Source organism: Anguilla anguilla, chromosome 17 (assembly GCF_013347855.1).
Source record: "Anguilla anguilla isolate fAngAng1 chromosome 17, fAngAng1.pri, whole genome shotgun sequence".
NCBI classification, from domain to species: domain Eukaryota; kingdom Metazoa; phylum Chordata; class Actinopteri; order Anguilliformes; family Anguillidae; genus Anguilla; species Anguilla anguilla.
This window is the reverse complement of record NC_049217.1, coordinates 15,153,437-15,171,155: the sequence shown is the minus strand read 5'-3', so window position 1 is coordinate 15,171,155 and position 17,719 is coordinate 15,153,437. Positions and strand designations below refer to the sequence as shown.

Below are 17,719 nucleotides of genomic sequence, written 5' to 3'. Positions count from 1 at the left end.
GTCCAATCCAGACTTTACCTTCGTCAACCTTTTTTTAAAAATATTAATTTGGTTCCCAAAGTGGGGCAGAGTTAGCCAAATTTCCACCTTAATTTGGATTGTCCAACTGTCTGAAACCACAGCGGCACTTGTGCGCAAACCCCACTGCCATTTCCAGAGATATTAGACTGTTGTGGTTCTCCTCTGAAAGACAGGGTGTTACACGTCTGCTTCTTTTGGCACTGCAGACTATAGCAAAGCTTGCATAGAGAGGAAGACATTTTCTATGGTCTTCTCTACCGTTTATGTAGGACCTAGGACTGATTGGTTAATTAAGAATTCTGTGCCACAGCATTTGCACAATGGGTGAAATGGCTAACACGAGTGCAGCTAAATATCTTCTATTGAAAACCACTTCTGAGCTATTTTTGAACCAAGCACTAAGAATTCAATCTTGCATTCACGGAAGACATTTGCATTTGCAGTTTTGCCAAACAGTGAAAAGCATTTCCCATTAGTGAACGGAGTCAAAAGCAATTTAGTTATGCAAATAAGTTCAGAGATAAGAGCACAGTTTATTGTCGTTTAGCTGTCTTTGCCCACAGTTGTTTTAAAAAAAAAATGTTTTCGAGCAATTGAGAGACAATTATCTGATCACAGTGTCATATCGATGCTAATAGCTTTGGGTTTGCCTTTGTGAAATTTAGAGAATAGAACTTAAATTTATGAATATGAAAATAAATGCTATTCTGTATGGTTGTGCAATTCAAGGTGGTTTATTGTTGTGACCTAAAAAAAAAAAAAAAGAGTTAAAATGGAAACTGCTTTCCAATTTATGCTCATATATCCAATTCCTGTGCGTAATTTATCAGCGTTACCATATACAGTACAATCCTGTCTTAGGCCCATCAACTCGCTGAGGGAAATGACACATTCTCATATTGGCGATTCTCAGAAGAGCTGAGAGCGACAGCCAATAAGACGACTGCATTAACGCATCACACATGAGAGAGCACACGGACAGAATATACCGCCCGCTCCTACTCCTGAAGCCCTGGATTATCCTCATTAAATCACACTGTGTTAGCACTGTCTGGATGCCTGATTCAAAGCATGCGTACGCTAAGGACTGGGCTCTTTCTTTTTTTTCTTTTTAAAAAAAAGACATTTTCCTTAGTTTGCAGATTTATTTCTGTGAGAAGTACAGTCGAGGGAGCTGTGGGAATAGGATGCCCGGGATCTTGCAGAAATCCTCTCCAAGGTCTTCGCCTTTAAAAAAGAAAGAACAAAAACAAACCAGCATGAGAAAGGGGACGTAAATGTGCATGTTCAGCTAATTAAACTGGGTAGCTAAGAAATATGAGGGAGAAAAATCTGCTCTGCCTAGTCCGAGGTCTGGATTCAATTAACATTTGTCTTTATCTTAATTAAAAGCAAGAATTTTTTTTTCCCCCCACATACAGTTTGGTGAGTTGAGCAATTGCAAAAACTAGTGTTGCCTACAGTTTGTGAAGCAAAAGTGTAGTGTTTGTGTTTACCTGTAAGCCAAAGTTAAGGACACGTGTCGGAGTGCCAAGGTGAACAGGTTGGGACTCCCACACCTTCTCTGAGTGTCATAAGTGGCATAATATGCCCGTGAGGGATGTGGTCTAATCCGTGAGCGAGAAACGAACAGATCGTTCCCGGGTAGTTACACCTCAATGGAAGGCGGACGCAGGGCCCTGTCGTTAGCCATTACGTTCCAGCTGTGTGCATTTGGGGCATTGTGGGTAGAAGAGGGAGCAGGGTCTTTACCGAAGGTTCATGACGCTGTGGAAAAAAGAGGTCAATATGGATGAGAATTATGACTGTTCCTGACGCATTCGACACTAACCTGAGCAAGATGGGCTCTGCACTGTGTTTCTGCTCTGAGGAAGCCAGGCTGGTCTGAGTGAGAGGGGATGAGAGAGGGAGAGAGAGAGAGAGAGAGAGAGAGAGAGTGAGGAAGAGAGAGTGAGGGAGAGACAGAGAGAGAGAGATGGAGAGAGAGATCATAATTACAGTCAAAACCTCCATAATTTGGGCTATAGCCCACCCTCCTTTTCCTGCATTCCTAATTAGAGACCCCTCACCAGCCCTTAACACTTCTGCCCACTTGCGCCTCTCCTCAGCCCCCTCTCGCAGCTGTCCATTTTCTCTCCTCCTTCATCCTCTCTTCTGCGGAACATGTGGCACGCACATTACGCTGAAATATTTCCGAGGTAAAAAGGCCAGAGAGATGGAGAATTTACGAAGCTCGGGGGCGGGGGTTCGGCCTGGCACAGGCTCCGCCCTCACGCAGAAATGGGCGGAGCCTCTGGGTGTGAAGTTCCACTGAGCCTCGTCTTAAGAGCTCCATTCGTTCTCTCGGTCACCGCGGAGCCTGCCTGTGGAGGACTGGCTGTCTGTCGGGCCAGCGGTCTGTGTTTCACAATGCTGGCCTGCGCGTGTGTGGCCCCGCATTTCAGAGGGTACCGAGCCGCAGTGCATTGTGGGGGCAATGGGAAGCCAATGCTGTTGACATCAGTGTGGAACGGGAGGAATGCACTGCTAAATGCAATCAGGTTCTCAGGTTTGGCTGTGCCCTACTCACGTTACCGCGACTCCCTCAAAACAATGACGCCATTGTCTGTTACCACAACACAAACACACGCGCGCTTGCTCACGCTAAAAAAAATCCGCAGACATTTCACATACGGTACGGCACGAAACCAACGTGCACTCAGTAAAACAACACCAAACCAACACACATTCTACACATAACACAAAACCCACACACATCACAAAACCCACACACAGTCTGCACTCAGCGCAAAACCAGTACACATTACATGCATTCGAAACAAAACCAGCATACATTCCTCATACTTTAGGTTTATCGGTCTAATCTTCGGTTCAGTAAAGATTCCCTGCAGTGTCTAGAATGTTATATGGCTATACTGGTGAAGAAGCTCAAATCAAAATTAAGATTGAATCTTGAACTTTCTCAAGCTTGGAAACCACATTACTGCATTTATCAGGAGATTTTCATCTGGCTGGATATTAGGTCAGATAATGTTGACATTAGTTCAGATAGGTGTAGAGTAACAGATGGATGAAGATTATCAGAAGGCTGGAGATTTTGTCAAATGGCTGCAGGTTAGATCAGGCAGGTGTATCTTTTCACATGTAGGTCAAGTAGCTGGACACTGAAACAGATAAATGGACCATAGAGGTGCATGTTAACAGATAGGAGTAGATAATCATATCGGTCAGGATATTGGTGGGGTGATGAGAGAGAGCTGGGCCTGTTTGCAGAAGGGTGGAGGACTGGCTCCCGGATAAGGTTCTCCTCGTGTACCATTGACTCAAAGGCTTTGTGGGGAAAAGTCTGTGGTGTAAAAACTGTAACATCCAAAATGCCAGCTGTCAGTCCCTCAGACGGGGCATAACAAATATTGATGAATGTTCCCTGTGGCGGGCATAAGGGGGGGGCGCCGACGTGAATAATGGAGACGCAGTTACTGCGGGGTACAGATGTGTACCCCTTTCAGAGGTCCTGCGACTGTGGTCTGGATGCTTTTCGGTCACAGCTGTTAAACTGACAGCGCAGCCATGTAGTAAAATGGCCTCTCCAGAGCAGAGATTTCTCTCTGCGCTCCGGCCAAGTTACAGTTACAGCCAAGAATTTACGACAAAGTACATGGATAAAAAAAACTATCTGTTTGCAAAAGATTCCTTCAAATGATTTTTGTTCGGAGTAATTTAGTAATTCCAAGCAGGGGTCATTGCTAAAAAGATGTATATCTCTGCCATTTCTTTGACAATATGGCCGTCATCCTCCCAACTGTGGCAGATTTACTGGGTATTCGCAGTTGAAGATTTGTGTGTTACATATGGCATAAGCGGCCCTATTTTGGTGAGAGCAGTAGCCTGGTGCAAATGTGGAATATGTTAGTCCACCAAGACTGGTAGTTTCGTGGTCTGCAGTTTGAACCAACATGCATTGGGAGTTACAATAGGGGATGTGTCAATAGAAAAAATCTGGCGCTGTTCGAGTTTGAGGTCTAATAATGCTTTTTTTTTACTTGAATGACCACTTTTTACTTGATTGTACAATGCAGTTTTGCAACATTGTGTTATTTTGGGGCTTTGGCCAAAGCACTCGTGAACATTCCACATATGGTACAGTCGAGTGTTTACACAAGACTCTTTGATGGATGTTGAGATGAGAGAGAGAGAGAGAGAGAGAGAGAGAGAGAGAGAGAGACCGAGACCACATATACTCAAAAGATCAAAAGATATGCCTTTGCCAAATAAATATACTGTATGTGTGATAAGTAGAATTTTAGGTTTTGTGTGGTAACACACCAATTTAAAGAATTTTGTTCCTTTCATTGGAATAGTTATGAGCTTTCCCCTCATTTAAATAAGCTACTCTCGTTTTGCAGCTAATGACCAATAAATAAACCAGCTGTAACGGGGATCTCATTAGAACTGTATGTTTTTTGTTTTTTTTTTCGAATATGCATCTCCTTTTCTCTGACCGACTCTCTTTGGTATCCTTAGTAAGCTGTTTGATTTGATTAAGCTCCGTCTTTATATCAAACAGCTGCCTGGGCTTTCTTAATTGCGCCCAGTCTTGAGGTAGGCTACCTTACAGGATCACACAGTGACCTGCTCAAATGTGCACACTGGAGAAAAAATAAAAATAAATAATACCCAGATGCACATAAACATGAAACAAAGTCGAGGAAACGTGTTTCAGCTGATGCGAGTCATTTTCTGGCAAATACATCACACTCGAAAGTCTTGTTGCAGAAGACCTGCATCAGTCTAAATGTGCGTTGTGATTTTGTGTTTAAAAGCATCTGGGTAATTATTTAAGCTATTTGCGCTTTTTTTCTGTCGATGGAGTGCTAACGGTCTCACCCTGCTAGGTGGGTTCTGCTAATAAACCGCACTTTTTTTTAGTAATACAGTGACTCACACTTTGAGACATTCTTTTATCTTTTTTTTATCAAACACTCTTTTTTTCCCCAAATTGTGTTCTTTAACAGAAGTGCTGGAATACTTCAATTTCTTGGAAAGTAATTTGCATCAGTTTATTGCTTGTTTTCCCTTCTCAGATTAATATTGATAAGGCATAATTGCGTAAAATGCTTCGGGTGACGGTGGCGCACTTTCTTGGTTCCTCTTTTCATTCAACCCAGTATAGTGCAATTCTGAACTAGCATTTGATATCAAGCGTTTCTGATCATACAGCCAAGAAACGGAATGGTACGAGAATGATTCAACTAAATTCCATTTATGTTTTACCTTTTAGAGGAGGGAGTTGATTTGTTTTTGTGTTTTGTTTTCGGAACATATGGGGCTGCATATGGTGTTATGGTTTCAGCCCCGGATGTGATGGCCTTGGGTTCACATCCCAGATGGAACGCCGCTATGGTACAGTGAGCTACATTACCTCCATTTAATTTCTGACCGGGAAAACGCACACGTGTACGAAGGCATCTGCTCTGCGATTTAAACGGAACAGCTGGAAATTCTCCTCTCTATTGTACTCCGGAATAATTCTGCAGGTTGAAAAATAATCCTTTTAATCACAAGGCTTTCGGGCTAAAGGCTTGATTGGCAGAGAAAATAAATTAAGCGAACTAATTTATCTTTCTTGCGGTATCTGACCTGTGGACCCGCCAAGCGCGTCCTTTTCGGACGCAACGGTTCGTTGCTTGCGGCCGCTGAAAACAATTTGCATACGGAGATGCCCTGGAAAGAGCAAATATGCGCGGGTGACAGGCGTTCTTTATTGTCTCATTTTATTGGTTTTGGCGAGGCACGGAGGCATCGGTGTATTATCATAAAAACAATTTATACGGCTCGTTAAAAAAACCCGACTGCCTCCTGATCACGGAGACACAGAGCCTTTTGAGGTGAAGAGGGGCGCTCGTGCTTTCACCGTCGGCACGGGCAGCCCGTCCGCAATGAACCGACAGAAACGCGTGAACGACTTGCTGTGGCTTGTAGTGTCAGGTATTGTACGCACCTGCCTCACATTTATATTACAGGGGTTAATGGTTTCTAATGAACACAGAGTCGTATCATTGGAGGAAAGCTGATGGACTGCTCTTCTGAAGAACTGTGCCTCATTCAGCAGTCTGGTCTCTAGAAACAGTACGCAGTAAAATGTCTGGTGTTAATTCAGCTTTAACAATGTTAATTCAACTCAGTTTGGTCAGAATGTTATCTGTTAGAGTTGAATTAACACTGTTAGAGATGAATTGTCACTGGAAATTGTACTATGTACCCTGTCCTTCCCTCCGACACACCATGCCATGGATGGACAAGGAGAGTCATGTCCGTTTCTGAATTGCAAGCCCGCTCTTACTCTTAACTAATTAATTAGTCCTGTCGTTATCATGATTTCACATTTCAGTGAATTTCTCACCAAGGTCATGAATAAAAGCTGAAGACTGTGTTTGTTTCCCTGTAGAGAACACACAGAACATTGTCTATCTACGATTCTAACTACTGTGTTCGTGTGTTCAGCTGATTTTGGCTGGAGTAATTGGTGGCTACAAAACTGCTTACACACTGGCCCTCTGGAGACACAGTTGCCCACCCCTGTTCTGTATTCATTCTCTGTTTCTAAACCTACTTCTGCAAGCAATGTCTCTACAGCTCCGTTCTAAATGAGAATTAAATTGCTAATTGAAGGTAAATTAAAGGTATCTGCTGTTAGTGTTATTTTTTTAAGTAACGCAAATGATGGGGTGTAAGTAACGGCATTTCTTAAACTATGAAAGAACACTTTCTTTTTAACCCTGCCCCATCACTGAAAGTACAGATTGATTGTATATTTGAACTTTTGTGGGGCTAAGTGTTTTCAAATATATAAAGTTGCTGGATTAACTGTAATTGGTATATACACTGTATGACCAAAAGTATCTGGACACCCCTTGGTCTGGGGCTGTTTTTCATGGTTTGGGCTAGGCCCCTTAGTTCTAGTGATGGCAAATCTTAATGCTACAGCATGCAATGACATTCTAGATGATTCTGTGCTTCCCAGACAGTTTAGGGAAGGCTGTTTTCTGTTTCAGCATGACAATATGCCCACGTACACAATGCGGTCCCTATAGAAATTTTTTTTTTTTTGAGAATGGTGTGGAAGAACTTGACTAGCCTGCACAGAGCCCTGACCTCAACCCCATCCAACACATTTGAGATCAACTGGAAAGCCAGGCCTAATCGCCCAAACAGTGCCCAATCTCATTAATGTTCTTCTGACTGAATGGAAGCAAATCCCTGCAGCAATGCTCCAACATTTAGTATAAAGCCTTCTCCGAAGAGTGTAGGTTGTTATAGCAGAAAAGGGTGGACCATCTCCATATTAATGCCCCTAATTTTGGATGAGATGTTGGATGTCAGGAGTCCGCATACTTTTGGCCATGTAGTGTAGTTGAAAATGGACGCATTACTCCCTAAACAACCATAGAACGTCATGGGAACAGCTGTCTCATATTTAGGGGGATTTTACCAAAGATGTGTTGAATAAATGTTTGTACTGAGATTAACTAAACGATACAGTGCACACAAACTCGACTAAGGGCTCCGTTGTTATGAAACGCAGAATTTTTGTGGCTCGTTAATGTCTGCCAAAGCTGTCCTCTGTTTGTTGAATTCACAAGTTGCAGGGCCGGATTCCCACGGGTCATTTCCACACAGCACTGCATGCTCAGAGACGCACATATGTGATGGAAACGGTCGTTGAGACTTCCTGTCCGTACTCGCTCCAGCTGCGAAAGAATATCACCGCACAGGGAAATCCACCGACTGTTCTCTTCTGAGCGCGCTCTGTCCACCGACCGTTCTCTTCTGAGCGCGCTCTGTGTCCACCGACCGTTCTCTTCTGAGCGTGCTCTGTGTCCACCGACCGTTCTCTTCTGAGCATGCTCTGTGTCCACCGTCTGTTCTCTTCTGAGCGTGCTCTGTGTCCACCGACCGTTCTCTTCTGAGCGCGCTCTGTGTCCACCGACCGTTCTCTTCTGAGCATGCTCTGTGTCCACCGTCTGTTCTCTTCTGAGCGTGCTCTGTGTCCACCGACCGTTCTCTTCTGAGCGTGCTCTGTGTCCACCGACCGTTCTCTTCTGAGCGTGCTCTGTGTCCACCGACCGTTCTCTTCTGAGCGTGCTCTGTGTCCACCGACCGTTCTCTTCTGAGCGCGCTCTGTCCACTCACTGTTCTCTTCTGAGCGTGCTCTGTCGTTCCATGGAGCATCAGTGCAGCGACAGTGAGTGCACGGATCAGGAAAAGAATTTCCTGTTTTTACTTTTCTTAGTCTGTACCCCTGCTTATGGGGCGGGGGGGGGGGGGGAGCTGAGCAGTTTGGAACTGCTGGTGTTTGGGACAGTGAGAGCCGCAGTGCGGGGAGACAGCTATGTGTTTGCGTGCAGGAAGACACCAGCACTGGGGCATGCTGCTCGCCTCATATTGAACGCATTTGTGTAATATGTTGTGGTTTGGATGAGTTATCCATTGCAAACAGGAATCAGCTGAGACCAAAGTGAAACCGAAATGGGGGGTGAAAGTTCCCCCGTCATGTGATTTGTTGCCGGGGGAGACGGACAGATCTCTCGTCACACTTAATGGCGGACATGGGAGGAATCTCGAAGATGTCACAGCAGTCTGCGATAGCTTTATCTTACTTAAAAGTGTGTGTGTGGCATGTGCATGTGTGTGTGTCTGTCTGTCTGTGTCTGCATGTGTGTGTCTGTGTCTGTCTCTGTGTATATGTTTGTGCATGGATGTAGTGTGTGTGTGTGTGTCTGTCTGTCTGTGTCCGTGTGTGTGTGTCTGTGTCTATCTCTGTGCATATATTTGTGCATGGATGTAGACTGTGTGTGTGTTTGTGCATATGCGTATATGCAGTATGCCCTTTTGCCTGTGTCTCTGTTTGTATGTTTGCGCATGGGTGTCGTGTGTGTGTAGTGTGTAATGTGTGTGTGCAGGTCAGCTGGTTCATTTTGATGGCTTGGTATCAAAGGCAGTTTGTTGGAAAGTTGCAGTTTGATCAGAACGGCATGGCTGCCCCACTCTCCCTTTGGTTGTGGGATCAGTACTTAAGCCAATGAGCTGCATGGACTAAGTCTCTCCTTGCGTTTAACATGTTCCTCCTGCTCCGGCTCGATCAGGAACATCCTCCTCCGCATGTGGCTAGCCACACGTGCGGTACCGCTAAGACTTGAAAGGGCGGGTGATTTAAGTGGACCGGACACTGGGATTGCTGACTGTGCACTGAGACTGATTCCACTGTGTTTGTCCACTCTGGGCTCTGAGACGGTAGAACACTGAGTCACACTGGGAAAGAGCTGCACTCTGTCACGGCAGATCGGCAGCAAAGGACCATGGGAAACTACCTGCTACCTTTTTTTATTTTGCAGCTTGTTGTGGCAGAGCTTGGTCCAGCAGAGGGAATCGGATTAATCTGTGGCCACGCCTACCGGTTAAGTAGGCACACACATCTAGGTCACATCAACCAATCAGCTCAGGGCTTATAAAAGTGTGCTTCCCTCCACTGTAGGTGTCTGAGCCCAGGGAATCCCTGTGACGAGAAAGCAAGACCAAGTGAGAAAGCTTTCATTCATGTTTTCGCTTATTTTGTGTTTCTATTTTTGTTTTTATTTTTCTTTTTTTTTGCCAGGATCCCGTGAGGGCGAGTGTTGAAGATTTGCTTGTTTATTTGAAGAACTCGCTACGCTAAGAATCTCCCCGTGTCCAGCTGTGCTGTCTCTCCCCGCGGTGTCACCCGGCGTGTGACACTTGTATATTTGTATTAATGCTTTTTTCTCCCTCTTTTTCTACTAGTTCGGAGTACCCAATCGTTCCCCGGCTGCGGGTATGCCCCCCCCCCCCTCCTCGCGTGGACGAGCCCACGCTCCCTCTCGTCAGCGGCTGATTCCGAGGCTGAGCCCGCACGGGAAGGAAGTGGGGAAGTCTGAGGAAAGAAGCGCGTCACGTACCGCTCGAGCAAGCAGATGGGGAGCGTCGGACCGAGCCCCTCCCTCCCTGGGTGAGCTGATGGCCAATTACACTGTGGCCTGTAGGGGCTGCCGGGCAGTACTGGTTTAATATTTAAGATTTAATACCAGACTCTGGGGTCTATCCTTACATTGGAACCACGCTTAACAGGATGTGCTGCCTCACATATACGAGCCCCCAAATATGTATTTTTCCCCTGTTCCTCATACCACATCTGTCCGACTACATCGTAAACACATACACACAACATTTAGAGCTTTTTGTCCAGCTGGAAAATGATATGAAATGTTGCCCAACACAATCACAAGAACATGTGACCATATCTTTCTACAACATGAAAACGGGTGTGGTAAAAACATTCTTATGACGTCACCGCAGCCTTTGTGCAACGTTGTGGTAATGTTGAGTGAGGTCTTTGAGGCTGGATGAACAGCGAGCTGGGCGACACGTGTCTTTCACATGAGCCAGCAAAGCTCTCATCAGTACTGCTCTCCAGCTGATCGCTTTGGCACAGGATGAAAAAACAGCCACATTCTCAGCTGCATCCCACACTGAGCGGTATCGTGTGAGTGTGTGTGTGTGTGTACAGTATGCGTGCAAGCGTGAATGTGTGTTTGTGTTTGTGTGTGTGTGTGTGTGTGCAAGCACGAGTGTGCGTTTGTGTGTGAATGTGCACATGTGGGGATGAGTAAGTGTGTTTGCGTGCATGATTGTGCATGCCTTGTGTCTACGTGTGCATTTGTGTGTTTCTGTGTATGTTTGAGTGTGTGAGTTTGTCTGCGTGTGTTTACACTCTAGTCCTTTACATATCTACAGCACATCTACAGCCAGAATCTCCAGCTCTGTAAAGTTACGCGCTCCATGTGAAGATTTCATCTGTGTTCCCCAGAATCACTTTGTCTTCAGCATCAGCATCGTACCTGCAATACATCATCTTTGCTGTTAAAATTATACATCTGGGTGCCCTGCAACTGCAGTCTGGCGTTAAAGCAAAAACAACTGTGACTTCACTTGGGACAAACAGGAAAGTCTCACATTTTTGTCTCGTGACATTTTCTCACATACTTTGGTGCTGAAATTCTTCATTTCCTTTAATGTTGTCTGTTTCCCCTTTACTCGTGCGGTTATTATGTCAGCGATGTCGCTGTTTGTTGTCGTCTTTATTCTGTTTTTTTTTTTTACTGAACTGAAGTGTAAAACTCAAAGACGTTGCGCGTTAGCCCGTCTCGAGAGTTCTGCCCGTAATGCGAACCAGAATCGTTTCGGTTCTCGAACCTCAGACCGGCCTTCATGCAACGGTCGGTTCTCTTTAACGAGCGCGTCTGGGAAGCGTGTTATAAAAAGAAGTGCGTTGGCCTGTCGCGGGGTATCGTATGATCGGCCGCTATCGATCATGCCAGATAATCCCAGCGGCCGTGTTGCGAGCTGATTCGTCCGCTCAAATCATCTTAGAAGAAAGGGCATTTATCACGAGGACCTGCGCTTCCATTTACCAGCAGGCCTTGATTGATCCGCTGATCAAATTAAACTGCTTCACAATGGCAAACCAATGAAATTTATAGCGGCTTACATTGATCTTATTTCTCCAGTAATGTGTCTTCGCTCTCGCTGAGAGCATTGCTGAGCATTGAGTGAGCCAAACTGTATTTGCCATTTATTTCCAATTACTCTGCAATTTTCCTATCATAACCGCTGACGATTTTTTTTTTAAAGGACATCTGGCATTGTTTCTGAAAAAAAAATGCAGGCAATTTACCTTCAAGTAATCTTTCTGCATCTTTTTCGTGATGGGACGGTTTGCTTCGAAACGTGTGTAAGTTAGAAAATGTATCCCGCAAATAGTAACAAATACGGGCATTACAGGAACACTCACAACACAAGTCATCAGATACCAACCTCTGCACTGCACTTTGCTGACCAACAGACGTATTTTAAAAATAATTAGAATTTGCTTAAATACTCAAATTTAAGGACAAAAGGCCTCACGGCAGTTGGATTGTATCGGTCCCCTTCATCCCTGATCTTGCATCCATGAGAGGACATTCTATAGATTTAATGAACTATTAAAAACATAAACACATTCTGTTTGGCTTGCAGGTGAGTATAGTTTGGTTTATTATTTTCACTAGTCGATTCATTTGTTCACTTTTATATTCGATTGTGTATCTGCTGCAAAAGTCTAATAAATTCACATTTACATAATACAGTGTACATTATTAGTTGGTACAGAGGACATTCGGACTATTCACTCTTTAAGGTTGCTTCCCAGAGATGAGATTTCCAGATCAGCACCTTGGAGAGCCACAGTGATAGTCTTCCCTCAGCCTGCAGTTCAAAGCTCCACCGTCAAAGTCCACCAGGCGAGTACACTTCAATCACACAGGACCTGTACAATACGATTACACTGGGCCTGTTGAAATTCCCCGGACCTCTTTACGAAAAGACCGGCCCGCTAACTAGGCACAAAAGTTAACCCGCTGCTGTTACTCTCTCCCATTATTTAGGCCTGTAAATATGACTTAATAAAAAGAGAGCCATCCCTTCCGCAGCAGTTTCCAGTCCCCTCAGAGGTGTGAAAACTATATGGGGAATGCGAACAGATGTCCCGCAGGTCAAAGGCCGCAAACGCTTGACCAAATGGAATCTTCTAGAAAAGATCGGCGAGCGGGGTGTGCGGGCCTGACCTCGAGAGACGTGCTCCTTTTCGTGGAGGACATGCTTGGGAATGTACTGATCAGGACGGCCAAAACAATCACAGCTCAGGCTCTTTGGTATGTAAGACCAAAAAAAACGAACAAATTGAGCTCTCCTCGGTGCTGGGAGTGTGGGCTGGGCGTGAGTGGGTGCATGGGAGGGGCATGGGCAGGGCATGGAAGGGTCGGGACACAGCTGCGATGGGTCATGTTATGCAGGGGACCAGCAGTATGGCAGTTTGACCCTAACATGACACAGGCACATGACATGAAAGCAAAGCCCTACAATACGGGCTGCAGTCTGCAATATTCCACCGCACATTCCAACGACTTGAGTAATACGCACATGAACAAATGAAAACAGAGCAAAGGAAAACGTGTTAAGAGACGTGAAGTGAATCTCAGGACCGTACACGCTCGCGCTTAAGTGCTACAAACCCGGTCCTTTAGAACACTGATTTTTTTTAAAAACATAATACTATTCATAACAGAAAAACAACAATAAGGAAAATAATGGACGCGAATCTTCATTCGGAACGATAAATGTTTAAGTCGGCTGGCATTTATGCATCGGGTGTGTGTTTTTTTTATTCAGACACTTGAACAGGATGTTTGTTTGACGCAAGACTGCTAATAACTCATGTAAAAAAAAAAAATAAAAAGCCCTGCGTTTCTGACAAGGAATCTGATTGGCCGCCTGTGTGTTGTCACCCGGCTTCCATTAAAAGCGCGGGCTGCGCGAGGCCTTCGGCGGCGCCGCGGGTCAGCAGAAAATTGATTGGCTCGCTGCCGCGCCGCGTAACTAATGGCTTTCCTAATTGGTTGGATTGGCCGTATTCACTTGGCTGTCAATATCAATGAAAAATGCAAACGGGACAGCACTCAGCGATCTGATGCGCGCTGAAGCCTCGCCAATAACGCCCCGTGCACTCCCTTAACGACGCCGCTGGGATCGGAGCGCCGCCGCGGAAATGCGCTCGCGGGCCAGTGCTTGTTCCCCGCGTTCGGCAGGAGACGCAAATTCCAGGCGTCGTTCTTCACGAACGCGAACCAAAAGCCAGAACGCAGAAGCCTCACAACACAAATGGAAATGGATGTTAGCAGTTTATCAGTGTGGCTAAGTCTTTAAAAAAAAAAACAACTAGTGCCAATGTGTGCAACCTGACTGTGTTTAATTTACATTATTTTTGTGTAGTAACCTATCTGGTCCTGGTGGTGGCGCCCTTGCTGAGCTTCTCAGAAAAGCTCAGACAGACACACAGACGTGTTTCACACCTTTGGCTACTTCCGCCCTTGACTAGGAATGGCCTTTGTCTTCACGCAAAGGGCACTTGACGACGATTGGCCTCCGTGCATCACGTGACCATTTCAGACCAACCGGAACGGAGAACACATTGTGTCGTGTGCATTGAGAAGAGGAAGCCCTGGCTGTCTGCTTTTCAATGGCTCCGTTTGGCCTCAGCCCAAAGCTGTCAATCAACGGCGCAACCTGTTCCAGGTAACCTGTGGGGATTCAGAGAGTCTGGAGCTCCGCCCATTTCTCTGTTGTTCGGCAGGATCAAGACAACAAGGAGACTGGCTCCTCCTCTAAGTGCTACTGTACTGAGCTACTTGGCCTCCAAGCACACATTAATGACACAATGCCACTGTCAGGGTGTGACAGTGACATTTGCGGTAGCCTCCAACTTAATTTGAATTCAACATGTCGTTTGCATGGAGTATTTTCCCTCCAACATCGATCTCTGGGTCTGCTCTTTTTTTTTTTTGACACTGCCGCCGTGAAAATGTCTTTTCTGAACGAGAAACCCTGAGAGAACTTTGGTAGGGTGACCAAATTCCCTGGAGTACCGTGTAAGGCTAATGAGAACCTACAGCCATTTTAATTTTAATTTTAAAAATACATACGGACTGAAATACGTAACAAATTGAGATTTTCTCAGAATAAATCGGAGGAGCTGAAATATAGGGCTGTCTTGGGAAAAACAGGACATCCGGTCACCCTACCCTTACCGCCAAATGGTACGGTTATGTTTTTACCGCGGTTGTTCCAGACGTGCATCGTGTGGTTTACAAAGATGAGCGTGAAGGAGGCGGCACAGGGGTAGTCCACTGGCTGGAGTAACGTCCTTAAATCCTCCACACGAAGCAAGTTTCTAATGCAGGTAGAAGGTGCCAGATTCCACCATACTTCAGATTTGTAAGATTCCAGTCAACTCATAGTGCTGCTAGTATACAGGGCATATCTGTTTGGGTTTTCCTGTGATGTGATGTCATCTGCATGTATTACATTGTGTGTGTGTGTGCGTGTGTTGTGGTTAATGGAGGGAAGTGAGAGTAGACGAACCTGATATGCAAAGCATGTACTCCCTGGCCCCGCCCACTGCTACTGTTGCACGTATACATCTGCGTGTCTGTCTGAGCCAGAGAACATGTGTACCTGCGTGTCTGTGAGTCAGGGAACATGTGTACCTGTGTGTCTGTGAGCCAGAGAACATGTGTACCTGCGTGTCTGTGAGTCAGGGAACATGTGTACCTGCGTGTCTGTGAGCCAGAGAACACATGTACCTGTGTGTCTGTGAGCCAGAGAACATGTGTTTCTGCTTGTCTGTGAGCCAAGGAACACGTGTTTCTGCATGTCTGTGAGCCAGAGAACATGTGTTTCTGCGTGTCTGTGAGTCAGGGAACATGTGTACCTGTGTGTCTGTGAACCAGAGAACACGTGTTTCTGCGTGTCTGTGATCCAGGGAACACGTGTACCTGCGTGTCTGTGATCCAGGGAACACGTGTACCTGCGTGTCTGTGATCCAGGGAACACGTGTACCTGCGTGTCTGTGATCCAGGGAACACGTGTACCTGCGTGTCTGTGATCCAGGGAACACGCGTGTCTCTGAGTACAGGCGTGTACTGTAGCTGTAAATGCGAGTGCGCCCGTGTGTGTGTGTGCGCGTGTGTGTGTGAGTGTGTGTGTGTGCGTCTCACTGTACACATTCATGTTTGCGCGTACGTGTGAGGGAGGAAGGACAAATCCAAGCCGAGTTGCGGGTCATTTCCTCTCTCAGGGGATGAATACTCATGTCCCTTAATTTGGGGGCCACATGCTACCTGGATACGAAGGTCTGGGACTACCGCCCTGCCGCATTCTGAGAGTCACACGCTCGCGCGCCCGAGCTCGATTCGGTTGTAAACTTTGGAACCACGGTAAAGCAACGCGCCGCCAGTAAAGGGAAATAAACGGAGCAGTCTACATTCAAATGTGGAATTTCCGAAAAAAAAAGATTCTGTCCGTCCCGAGTCGATTCCCGTCGGAGGGGGCGGCGACGTTGGCCGCGGCGGGCCGTCTGTGGAAGCAAGTCCCCGTGGCCAGGCCAATCTCTCTCTCTCTCTTAGTCCCAGAGGAAACCCGCCCGGGCGTAGTCCAAAAAGTCCGCTAGTCTAAGATCTCTACACGACGACGCGCTAGTATTTTACATAAGTATACAATTTGATTAACATAGTGCTATTTTTGGTTTGCTTTTCTGTAAAAGGAAGGAGGGGGGGGGGTTGTCGCTATGACAACGGAGGGTAAGTGAGGGGTTTGAGGCTCGTGAGGGACTTCCGCAGACGCAGGCGAACGTGCGGCTTCCGCTCCTACACGGTGACGTTGAGGAGGAAGAGGAGGAGGAAGAGGATGGATCGGAGGTGTCGGGACGGAACCAGGCGCCTGCGGAAGAGCTTCGGCCGGGAGACGGAGAGGAAGCGGGGTTCGGGCTGCCGAAGGCGGCGGATCTGGCTACGGCTAAGGCATCGGGTCCACGGGTCACGTCACAGTGAGTTTCAGTGGGTTCGGGGTTCGAGGTTCAGGAGTTAACACTGAGCGAGCCGGATCGCATACGGCAGACCCAGAGCTGCAGTATGACTGGAACAGGGTTGCAGGCAGGGCAGTTTGGTAAGGGAGGTGGGGGGGTGGTTTTTTTTGGGGGGGGGGGGATGAGCAGGCAGGGGTCCTCTTCATAGTCCTTCAGGAGGAGCCAGTCCTCCATTTTGAGAACAAACTCGACTCGCCACTCCGAGGCGTCGCACAGTGGAGGCTGTAGTGGAGGGACGGGGTTATAAGTGTGGTTCGGGGCGGGGTCAGGGGCGGGGCTTAGGGACGTCAGACGGCGGAGGTGGCGGTGGGGTCGCCGTGGGGCTGGGGCTGGAGGGGGGCGAGGCTGCGGGCGATGTCGTCGCGGTTGATCTTGCGCAGGGCGGTGCAGAGCGCGTCCACGCTGGCGCAGTCCTTGCTCGCCCAGTCGGAGAGCAGCGCCCTCACGGGGTGCTCCTCCTGCTGGAAGGAGGCGATGTGCTCCTCCTCGTAGCCCAGCAGCCCCGCCAGGCTGCACCAACTCCGGCCCTCCTCCTGCTCCACCGCCCCGCCCCCTCCGTTCAGCAGCCGCTCCACCTCCTCGCACTTGTGCGGGGGCAGAGTCGAGCTGGGGCCCCCGTCCATCCTCACCACTGCGGGAAGAGAGAGGGAGAGAGAGAGAGAGGGAGGGACAGAGAAAGAGAGGCATTTCACACTCGCTGTTCTGTAGTGTAAAATCATTTGTATGTCCGTGTATTTCGCTTCAGTGTCACTCCACTGTGATTCTATAAGGCGCATACAGAAAGCAATATGCTTGAATATGTCATTACGTTGCATTCAGACCGCTGCATTCATTTAGCAGACGCTCTTACCCAGAGCAGCGTACAGTGAAAGAGAACATGAGTGCATTGACCTGATTTACATGAGTAATTGTGCCAGACCTGGCTAACCGCATTCCCAGACCATGTCATGCCAATAAAACATTTTGTGTTATTTCAAAACAGAGTAAGAGAGAGTGAGGGAGAGAGAGAATGAGAGGGAAAGAGAGACGGGTGGGTGGAGAACTAGTCACATGTACAATAAATGTGTTTGTTATTTACTGCAGACAAGCCCGAGGTCAGCAAATCAGGTCAGTTAGCCGATAACCAAATCCTTCAGTCTGCCATTACACAATGACATCATTTTATGT

The 17,719-nt window shown here is 46.9% G+C and overlaps 1 protein-coding gene and 2 long non-coding RNA genes across 3 annotated transcripts in view; 1 reads left to right on the top strand and 2 right to left on the bottom strand.

Moving 5' to 3' along the window:
* Positions 1-12,332, top strand: part of LOC118217273 — a 112,883-nt gene extending 100,551 nt beyond the window's left edge. Inside the window, exons 2-3 of the long non-coding RNA XR_004763155.1 lie at positions 9,841-10,045; positions 12,272-12,332. This is a non-coding gene — a long non-coding RNA (uncharacterized LOC118217273). The remainder of the gene's footprint in view (positions 1-9,840; positions 10,046-12,271) is intronic.
* On the bottom strand, positions 12,100-16,652 carry LOC118217272. The gene is made up of 2 exons (XR_004763154.1): positions 15,561-16,652; positions 12,100-15,496 (listed from the first exon to the last, which is right to left on the bottom strand). It is a non-coding gene; the product is annotated as an uncharacterized LOC118217272 (long non-coding RNA).
* Positions 16,653-16,677: 25 nt separating this feature from the next.
* Positions 16,678-17,719, bottom strand: part of LOC118217270 (tumor necrosis factor receptor superfamily member 16-like) — a 36,417-nt gene continuing 35,375 nt past the window's right edge. Inside the window, exon 6 of the mRNA XM_035399134.1 lies at positions 16,678-17,183. Coding sequence (XP_035255025.1) covers positions 16,840-17,183 — 344 coding nt within the window. The 3' untranslated portion in view covers positions 16,678-16,839. The remainder of the gene's footprint in view (positions 17,184-17,719) is intronic.